At 35.1% G+C, this 11,185-nt stretch overlaps 1 protein-coding gene across 1 annotated transcript; it reads right to left on the bottom strand.

Moving 5' to 3' along the window:
• Window positions 1-2,304: 2,304 nt before the first annotated feature.
• Window positions 2,305-3,234, bottom strand: LOC308413697 (vomeronasal type-1 receptor 4-like; the record flags this gene model as incomplete). The annotated part of the gene is made up of 1 exon (XM_080908719.1): window positions 2,305-3,234. The coding sequence occupies one exon, from the start codon at window positions 3,232-3,234 to the stop codon at window positions 2,305-2,307; it is 930 nt and encodes a 309-aa protein (XP_080764845.1).
• Between the last annotated feature and the right edge of the window lie 7,951 nt (window positions 3,235-11,185).

The raw sequence follows: 11,185 nt of genomic DNA, 5'->3' as shown, positions 1-11,185 counted from the left end.
CACATGTCCACTGTAGTGATGTCCTTCTTACCTTCATCATATTGTGTATATTTTCTACCCTGCTCTTTGTGTATATCCATCACTCAACTTGATCCATTTTTAATATGACTCTAGTAGAAAATGTCTTTAAAAAGCCATGCTTTATTGATTATACCTCAATCATGGCTCTGTTTTTTAGAAATCTGGAGAATTTTGAGAGTAAAACATAACTGAAAGTGTTCATTGAAGGTATTGCCATTGAAATGTCAGTGTGGTAGTTTTCAGTATTGTATGTTATTGTGTTTTGTTGTTATGTCCTTTGTCAATGACAGAAATGAAGTGAAATTTTATAGGAGGAGGGCAACTGTGAAAAGTAACGTAATGGAGAGGTTTAATGTAGATATATTTATGATAATAGAATATTTTTATAAAATACTAAAAGAATAACAAAGACTTTTCAGTATCCCCATACACTCAAATAATTTCTATTATGGATGTTTTGTATGATCCTTTACATTTACTAACGGTTTCATGTAGAAGAATCTCTGTATTATTGAAAAAATTGTGATGGTATTTTATTTCAGTTTAGATGGAAATCACTTTATTTTAACCAACTCACAAATAAATACATTAAAACCCTATAATGAAATAGCCAGTTAAATGTCAAATCAATATTTTCTCAGGCCAAATTCTTGTATTTTCAATGAACTACAATAGTTAGGATAGCTGTATTGAAGTCATACAACTTTAGTTATGATCTTACATTTTCTGTAGCAATTATATTTTGATACCTCTATGCAGTGGAAACAAAACTAAATTTATGGCATTGGAATAGGAATATATGCTTTCGATATAATGATGATGTTATACTCATATCCATTTGCATAAACACATAGACGTTATAGGACAGGATCTGCTATATGAAAGATAACATGTTATTCTTTCTGATTTTTATTGACTCAGAATAATTTTATCTATTATTAATCAATAAATTTTACTAGAGTATTTGTTATTTTGTCTTTCAATGTAGTAGAATTATAATCAATTTTATAGATGAGATATTTATTTGTTTGTGAAATTTATTTGATTGTGAATATGCAGGAAGGCTTCATATTATTATTACAGAAACAGATCAGCAATGATCATTGATGTACACATATTTTTGGTATGATATGGAGATATCTGGTTATATGCCTGAAAGTGGAACAGTTGGGTGAAATATAGCTCAATTTTTAACTTTTTGGTTATCACAAAACTGATTTTCTTAATGTGTGTTTTAATTTAATCAATACTCTTGATGAACTTATCATAACAATAATGTCAAACAAGATAAAAACAGAATGTCTATTAAGCAAATTTACTATGAAATTTCTTGGATGAAAAAAATCTCTCAATAAAATATTAAGACACAAAACTCAAGATCAATTCAAAACTATCATCTATTTTGAATTGATTTTTGTAAGAAGTGAAAGGTATTAATAATATTCTTTATGATGCCAGGTAGAGCAATTGTGATGGAACTAAGTCCTTCTAAAGAACAAATTTATGAATGGTAATGATTTAACATTTTGTTGCTTTTGGAGTGTACAGCCCACAAGATCTCTGTGAAATTCCCAAGCAGCCAAACTGCACTGATACCATAAAAGCAAAAGGAAGGAAGTTTATTTTTGATTGACAGTTTCTTCTTCATCATCATCATCATCATCATCATCTTCCCCTTCTTCCTCTTCCTCTTCTTTTTCTTCCTCCTCCTCTACCTCCTCCTCCTCCTCCTTTTCTTCTTCTCCTTCCCCTTCTCCTTCTCCTTCTCCACCACCACCACCACCACCTCCTGCTCCTCCTCCTCCTCCTTCTCCTCCTCCTCCTACTCCTCGTTCTCCTTCTACTTTTCCATCTCCATCTCCTTCTCTTCCTCCTCCTTCTTCTTTTTCTGCTTCTTTTTATTTTTATTCATATTCTTCTCCTTTCTCCTCCTCCTTCTTCTCTTATTTCTCCTCCTTATTTTTTCCTCCTTCTTCACCTCATTCTTCTCTGCCTCAGTGTCCTCATCTTCATCCTTCACATACTTATCCTCTTCCTCCTGCTCTTCCTCATCCTTTTTGCAAGATTCTTTGCACATTATGTGTGAATGATATAGGACATATATAAAGGGATCAGCTCATGTATACTGCTGAATCAATTAGCAGACAATCTTCATACTTATTTTAATTATTCATTAAATAAAAAACCCAATGAACTAGTACATTAATTCTCTGTATTAAAGAAAAGGGTGAACTAAAAACCAGATACAAAGTAAAATGTGTAATTTAAATACTTAAAATAAGATTAAGGGTTGGTATTTCTTATCCAATCCATTCTGAGTCTGGGCTTAAAAGAGGAGGGATGGATAAAAACAAAACATCCAAAACTTGGAAAGCAGAGAGAAGTGAGTGGAGTAACCATCACCAGACACCAATTATGATTATGCAAAAGAGCAATGCAACCTCTTAAGATTGAGGAGAGTGTGTAAAAAGCCAGAAAAGATGACAACAGGGAAAGGATGTTCTGGGTGGCTTTGGATTCAGCAGAGTTTCTCTTGGAAACCTGAGAGCTGTGGATGTGTTGAACCCTCTTTTTATGTCTGTATAGAATGACAATCATAGAACCACTAGACCAGGCAATGAGTACAGAAAAGAAAATTTCAGGGCATGTCACCACTGTGGCATAAAGTGAATTCATTTCAATGTGGTTTATAATGGAACAGTACTCAAAATTTAAGTTTCTTGTCATGTTTTTGCTATTATTTTGGAGAAATATGCCCACAAAGAAAGTGAAATGTATTAACATAGAAAAGAACCAGAGAATGGAAATGGAGAAGCCAATGTATTGGGCAGATTTGGCCTTCTGATCCTTACAACATAATTCTTTATGACTGACGGTTATGGCTTGGAAGACACTCAAAAAACAGCTGGTACCAATGGACACACTTCGTCCAACTCCTTGAATGTACAAAATTAATCTGCATCCAACCTCATTTAAAAACTGCTTCAACCCAAAAGCTGCCATTGTCTGGGGCACTCCTGTAGAGAGAACTATTAAGGCATTGGCTCCCCATAGGTGCATTAGAATAAAGTCTGTGCGCTTCTTTGAATATTGTGTATAGTAGACTAGATATTTTATAAGAAGAGAGAAATTTCCCAGAATTCCAGTTGTAGTTTGTAATAAGAGAATAATTTTGATTACCATATTCCATAAGTCCATTTTTTGATTGACCATGATTCTCTTTAGCTTTTGGCCACACTCATTTTCTAATAAAAAATGTTTGAAAAATATTAGTGACATGAATATCTACTAACAGGCTAAATAAAAAGGGTCATTAATACTCATGGATACAATATCAGCATAGACTTTAGTCTGTATATTCTAATAAGGCCTTCTTATTATTTTATACAGTAGCAATTATTACATACAATATGTAATATTGTAAGATTGCTAAAGGCTTGAAGACACACATGTGGACTGGAAACATGCCTTCATAGACACAGAATACAGAGTATCATTGCAATATTATTTATTAGGTAAAAAGCAATAAAAAGTAAACGCTAGTACTAAGTAGCATAAACAAAGAACCTAAAACCCTATTTTTGTTTTCTAGTCATCCATAACAAAAACCAATTTTAATGACAGTTATAAAACTCATAATTTCAAAACCTAAGTTACACCTTCAAATACTAAATGGTGTACAATAAATATGGTTTACTATCATTTAGTATATCTCTATGGTCATTGGTACGAATGTTTGACTAACCACATAAAACATATTTAAATGATGTTTCAAGTGTCATCATATATCTCATTAAGAGCTAGCTCTTAAACAAAGTCATACCAAATAGAAACACAAACATGTGGGAACGTTTAGGTTTGTGCTGTTAGACTGATGGAGACATCCAATGTGATGAAATGTCACAGAATTCGCAACTGAATATAAATCAGGAAAAAGTAAGATCAAACATTATGAAAGACAAAAATCTGTGGATGATATCTACTAAAGAAACACTGTATGTCTTTATTAGAACTGTATGTGGATAATCATGTACTACTCCAATGTCTACACTGAAAATTGTGGAGAAAAAGGCAAAAAGTTATTCCATACATGCAGTACAGTGGGAGATGATTCTCAGAACACCATACTTATACTTGCAAGTCAAGTAATCTGAAAATTCTGTTTTAAGCAGTAGAGAACCCATGGCAGAATCTGACAGAGGCATCAGAATAAAGAACTCCAATGGGAAAATGTTGCTTTACCCTCTCATGACTTCTGCACACACAGCTAGATTGACAATAAAGAAAAGAGACAGAATTGGCACTAAAACATGGAAGATAAAGAAGGTAAAGAAAAAGAAATAAAATGTGATGTTCCTTTAGGAACTACCAGATACTTATACTCCCCCACTGACAATATGCTGTCAGTGTAGAACACCCAATTTCAAGGGTTCTGACATTGTCTACTGGCCTTTGCAGGCACTGAATTCTCATAGTATACATATATACATGCAGGAACAACATATCTGCACTCTACCTACTTATCTGCATTTTCAAAATTTCTCTTTATTGTAACATAAAGATTAATAATGACAAATGATAAAGCTTTTGAATATTTGATAAACTGCAATGTTCTCAGTGTGGTTTGACCTGACAGAAAGCCAACCCATGTCCTAGAGGAGGAATGGCAATTCTCACTGTCAAAGTGCTTGCCACTTCCCCATAACCCTTGTGCAAAACCACAAGGGGCCAGCATAGTTTTGGAGGCAACTTCTGCATGAGGGAAAAAGTGAAACCTGACTGAGAGTCTAGAGACTGATAATGTAGATAATGACCTACACCTAGAAATGTCACCTGGAATACAGGCTTGATTGGGACCAAAGGAAAAATGGAAGGTATAATGCTCACTCCCTAAGAATTAATAGTTATAATGATAACACTGATAACACTGATAATAATAATAATAATAATAATAATAATAATAATAATAATAATAATAACAATAATAAAGCTTCTGCATTCTTGCCTGCTCCTGGAATCTGAGCCATTTATTCTATGCCACATCATCCCCAAGTCCCAAGTGTACAAACCTTTGGGCAGCAGTTGTTCTAGGTATAGTGCAACATTATCCTCATTTGATTTCAAAAGTACAAGGTGGGCTTCATGTTTAAAATGCTACTAGAAACATGAATTACTGTCACTGAAAATGTAAAGAATATAAGAGAAAATAACAAGAATTGATAATACAATTGCCATGTAGAAAATGCAACATGAAATATAAACATGTTTAACAAATAATAGCATGAGATGAAATTTAAGTTACGAAAACATTCCTTTTAAAGTTAAATATGTATTTGCATTTTTAATTGTATTTTTATCATGATGGACTCTCTCTTACTTTGTGTCTTTAACTATTCTGGAACTAGCTACATAGACCAGATTGTCATCAAAATCACAGAGATCTCTCTGCCCCTTTCTCCCACATGCTGAGGTTGAAGGTATTCACCAAATACCTGGCTTCTTTAATATTTCCTTTCTTGACATAACTGTTAAAATGAAATTTGTGATGCATTTACTAATTATTAAAAAAGTACAATATGAAAAAATTAACTATGTTAACCCTATAGCTAGGTTTATCTGGTACCAATCCTTCTCCCCTTTCAAAGTTCAGCCTGAGCAGAGCCTAGGTTGTCCTTTCTGGACATAATAGTACCAACTGCCAATTTGGAGAGATACTGACCTAACAGTGATGTGCAAAGTCTCATAATAAAGAGGAACAAACAATCCTCCCTCTTGTTCTCTGTGTTGTAAGTCAAAGGAGAAATAATGGAGGAAAACTTGATAGGAAAGCTCAAAATCATAAATAACAATTCAGTCATATGAATTACAGAGTACTCACTTTGTAATAAAATACAAAGTATTCACTAAAATACAAAGCACTCACCTGACTCCTTGGTTCTTCAGGATGCTCAGTTCAATGAGCAGATTCAGATTCATTAATAAGCTGGTCTGTAGGAAAGTCAGCTCAAGCCTGTTATAAAAGACTTTGACTCTGTGACCTCACCTCCCTCCAGAACTACAATTTTCATTTCATCTACAGTGACAATGACAGCACTGACTTGGGTGGACAAGATCATCTATGCAAATTTGACAGTTACTAATTAAGGAAAATACTTTGTAGAGAGTTCATTATGAAATTTTCCAGAGGGAAACGGTATCTTATGATAGAACCATGAATGTTGACTGGGTGTTCTGAGGAAAGTGCTAAAAACTTTGAAATAAAAATAAGAAGAAATTTAGAGAAGTCTGTCTTAAATTCATTCCTAGTTTCAATTACTTTTTCTAACATAAATGAACACAATTAACTTTTAGTTTTATAATTGAATTAGTTAAAATATTTGAATCCTTCATAGAGGTATATATGAATTTTGCTCTTCTAAAAATGTTTATTTTTCCAATTCCTTTTATTTTTTAACTGCACACCACAATTTCCTCTAAATATTATGTGTTCTTTAACAACGAAAAAAATCACTAAGTAATTTGAGAGAAGGTAGTGTGTGCTTTGGGTAGAGGCAATGGGGGAACTATGGGAAATCTCTAAAATTTGAAAATCTTAAAGAAATCTGGAACCTCCTCTCTCAGCGGCCATCTTGTGTGTGTGTGTGTGTGTGTGTGTGTGTGTGTGTGTTTGTGTGTGTGTGTGTGTGTGTTTGTGTGTGTGTGTGTGTGTGTGTGTGTGTGTGAAAGAGAGAGAGAGAGAGAGAGAGAGAGAGAACGTGTGTGTGTATATTCTTACATAATGTGTTTCTATTATGCATTATATTACAGAGATAACCAGAAATTAGACATAGTCCTACCTGAAGAAACAGTTATTCCACTTCGGAGCATGTACACCAGTGTGGCTCCAACATACAGTAAAAACATGTGCACCACAATGTTCATAGCAGTCCTATTTATAATAGCCAGAAGCTGGAAAGAACCCAAATGTCTTTCAGTAGATGAATGGATAGAAGTTATTAGAAATAATGACTTTATGAAATTCCTAAGAAAATGGATGCATCTAGATAATATCATCCTGAGTGAGATAACCCAGTCACAGAAAAAAGACATAATATGCAGTCACTGATAACTGGATACTAACACCAGAAAGCTCTGAACACCCCAGAAACAACTCTCCGGCTATGTGAAGCTCAGAAAAACAAAGGCCGAAAAAACAAAAATGAAAGCCTCAGTCGTTCTTAGGAAAAAAAATAAATATATAGCACCCTCTCAGAGTGTGGTATACCTGGACCTCAAATCATTAATAATCCAAGAGCTAAGATAATAGCCTTGTGGCAATTTTTGGAATTCACAGAATATTACGCTAAATCTATACTCAACAAGTAATCTGTTTCCATGTTACAGTCTGTCCTACATGTACTTCAAGCTTATGGTAACTAGTGGATATCAGTGTATTCTATCAAACCTCCAAAAGAATTAAGTACTCACAAAAATATTTATATAATGTTATGCCAAAATGCATTTAAAAATCTGATTATGTATTCTTATTTTTTTTTTTTTTGGTAAATAAAGTAGTAAGAAAATAAAAAAGAACACTCAATTGATGATCATTAGGGAGAAGCAGACCTCTGGTGTGATGAAGTCTTACAAAAAGCAAATTATAAAAATAGGCAAAATCTAACATGCCATCTGGATTGAAAGGAAGAGGTCACTATGTATTTTTGAAAGTTACTAAGGCAATGCTCAGTATCTCTATTGAAACTTTCTCTGGGGTAATCATGAATCCCTTAGAAGCCTAGTATGAAAATAGTAGAAAAGATGGTAGTGAGTAAGACAGTTAACAGTGCAGTGCAATGGGAAGACATGGTCAGGATGCCATTTCTATTCCTGTGAGAGAAGATGTCTGCAAAACAATCTATTTTTCAGGGTACAAACAAGAGCTACTTCATTTTGACAGTACAGCCCTGGATGAAGGGAATGAATCATTAATTATAGTTTTCTTTTTTCTTTCCTTTTAATTGTATTTTTATTTTTTGGAAGAAGGAATTTTTCTTTACCCCTTTTTAATGGATATTCTCTGTAATTACATTTCAGATGTTATCCCCTTTCCTCCAATCCTGACCTCTTCCCATTGCCTCAATGAATTTGTTCTTGTCACAACCACAATATTCCAACTTGGCATTTTCTTACACTGGGAAAATGAGCCTTAGGAAGACAAAAGGCCTTTCTTCTCACTGATGTCAGAGAAAAATGGAGTCTAGAGAATCATGGTTGCTAGAGACATGGGTTGCTCCCTGCGACCTCTTTGGTTGGTGTTTCAGTTCATGCGAACTGTGGTGGATTTGATTAGTTAATATTTTTGTTCTTTTCATGGGTTTGCAGAACCTTTTAGCTCCTTCAGTGTTTTTTTTTTTTTTTTTTTTTTTTTTTTTTTTTTTTTTTTTTTTTTTTTGAGAAATTAAGCTTTTATTTCAAAAAACAAATAAACAAAAGATCCAAACAAAAAGCCCTTGATGTTTAAAAAACAGAGACAATGTTGTAGTTCACAGCTGGGATTTGAAAGGAAATCTAGTGAACACCAGGCAAGAGAAGGCAGAGTAGGGCACTGCTATGGTCTGCCTGCTGTATTTGACATGGCAGGAGAAACCTCCAAACATGTTCTCAATCCTTGTCACTTTGTTGTTGAGTCATTATCTTTGAGAATACATAACTTCTGTAATTCCGTTTGCTCAAAGGTCTAATTGTTTTATGAGTAAAACTGTGCCCTTCTGAGTAGGCACTACACTGAAAACATAACTGAATATTGTTAATGGTAATAGATGGGGCGATATAACTAGCAATGTTGACTATAAGCTCTTATATTGAATGCTTGGTCCCAGCGGTGGGACTGTTTAGGAAGGATTAGTAAATGTAGATGTGTTTAGCATGTGCCACTAGGGTTATGCTTTGAGGTTCCAAAAGCCCAACAATTCCTAGTTTTGCTCATGACTCTCCCAGGCCTGAATGAGGACTCAGTTACAGTTAAGTGTCATGTGTACCTGCTTGGTGCCATGTTCCTGCTGTAATGGTGATGGACTCTAACACTCTGGAACTTTAAGCCCCCAACAAACTTTTCTATAACTTGCTTTGGTCATGGTACTTTGTCGCAATAGAACTGTAAGACACTTACAGACACTTTGGAACATATTTCAGTAGAACCCTAAGATTAAGAATACATACAGGAAATTTCAATTATGTATTATTAAGTCTGTGCAAACTCTCATCATTATAAAGGTTTTCCAAAAAATCTTCCACCACACACACACACACACACACACACACACACACACACACACATACACACACACATCAGTATTCAATTCAAGATTTATAAATTTTTCATCAGGAGTGGTGGTGTAGGCCTGTAATCAGTTATAAGATCTAACCAAAAAGGAAAAGAAAAAAGAAATAAACTTTAAAGGTTCCCCCCTATCCACTGACATCACACCTAGCCATTCACTCTTTCCCACTGGTCTCTCTGTTCCCTAACAACATTCTACCTGAAACGTGATAGTTTTCTTTCTGAATATCAGTATTTTCACCTAACATGATGATTTCTGGTACTACCATTTATCCACAAATGACATGATTTCATTCATATTAAAATTTCTTATATTAATGTATAAAAATGTCATTATGAAACCCATCATTTTGTAGATTTTTCTGATTTTAAATGATGAACAGAACTCTATGTCTGCATATAAAGAATGTCTAGAAATCCAGTACAGCTCTGGAAAACAGTAGGCAACAGAATTATAGCAAAGATATAAAGTATGCATTTAGGCTGTAGGCCCAATTAACCAACTATATGTAAAATAAACACATAGGTATATACAAATCACTCACTAGTAAGCAGACTTATTACTTCATTTACTGAATCCAAGACCAAGAGTGAGCTGTGAAATGTGCTTATGTGTTGCCTTCACAGTGGCTTTCAATTACTCAATAGGTAAACTTTAAGCTATGCTGAGCACTCAAAAAAGACTGTCAAAAAATACTTTTGAGATATACTGTATCATTTTTTGCCAAATGTGGTCAAGGCCGAGAAACTGCTTCCGGGGCTTCAGTGTGTTTTATAGCTCCTTCATTGAGGTCCCTGTGTTCAGTCCAATGGATAGCTTCTGGAAAACATTATTAAATATGGTAATCTCTCTAAGAAGAAGACAGTGATGCTTTAAATAGGAACTAATTTGAGAACAGCATATTCAGGAATGTTTATTTTACAGAATATTTATTTTCCATGAAGGCACAATCAGCTAAACAATCAAGAACTTGTTGACTCGGCTAGCTAAGTCATTGTTACTTGGGATCTTCCCTAGGCATGCTGAGCTCTCAGAACAGTTGCATAGGTGTTTTTACACCTGGACCAAGAGTGAGCCTGAGGCACAAGAAAAGAGAGGTCACACCAGGAGTTCACATAGTGTTCACAAATAGCACAGTGATCTCTGGAAAAGGGTCCTTCCCAGGCCACAGAAATGGCCAGGTCTCTGTCATCAGGACTCTGGATCTACCCACAGGAGTCTTAGCTCCAAGATCAGCTGCACAGGTGATTTTCTACCTGTTCCAAGGGTGAGCCTGACACATAGGCTGTCTGATGAGGGAATGCAGGCAGGTTTTGGAGTACAGGGAACATGGTACTCTCTGAAAGAGAGTCCTTTTTGGCGTAGAGTAAAAGCCATGTCTCTACCATTACTACTAAGAATCTGTGGGCAGAGTGCGGAGCTCCAAGATTGGCATGACAAAAGCCCTCACAACTGAACCCACATACATAGAATTGAGTCACTGCCAGCAGAATTCACTGGTTGCCCAAAAAGAGCCAAATTTACAGGAGCAATCTCTATCCTGAGCCCACTGGTCTTCAGACCCACAGGAGAGACAAGCACCAGTCAGAAATAAAAAGATCACCTAGAATCACTGACAACAAGATGGCAAAAAGAAAGTCCCAGGACCCAAGCGCTGGAAACCAGGACAACCTGGAAACATGAGAAACCAGTTCTTTCACCACAGCAAGCGGTGGATTTTCCAAACACTCCAGAAAAACAAGATTTAGACTCAAAGTGATACTTTGGAGTGATGATGGAGATCTTTAAGAAGTACCTGAGTAAACTCCCTTAAACAAATACAGGAGAACCAGGAGAAATCAATC

The sequence above is a fragment of the Micromys minutus genome, assembly GCF_963924665.1.
Source record: "Micromys minutus genome assembly, chromosome: 32".
Classification (NCBI taxonomy): Eukaryota; Metazoa; Chordata; class Mammalia; order Rodentia; family Muridae; genus Micromys; species Micromys minutus.
The sequence above is the reverse complement of the archived record's forward strand: the minus strand, read 5'-3'. Positions and strand labels throughout refer to the sequence as shown.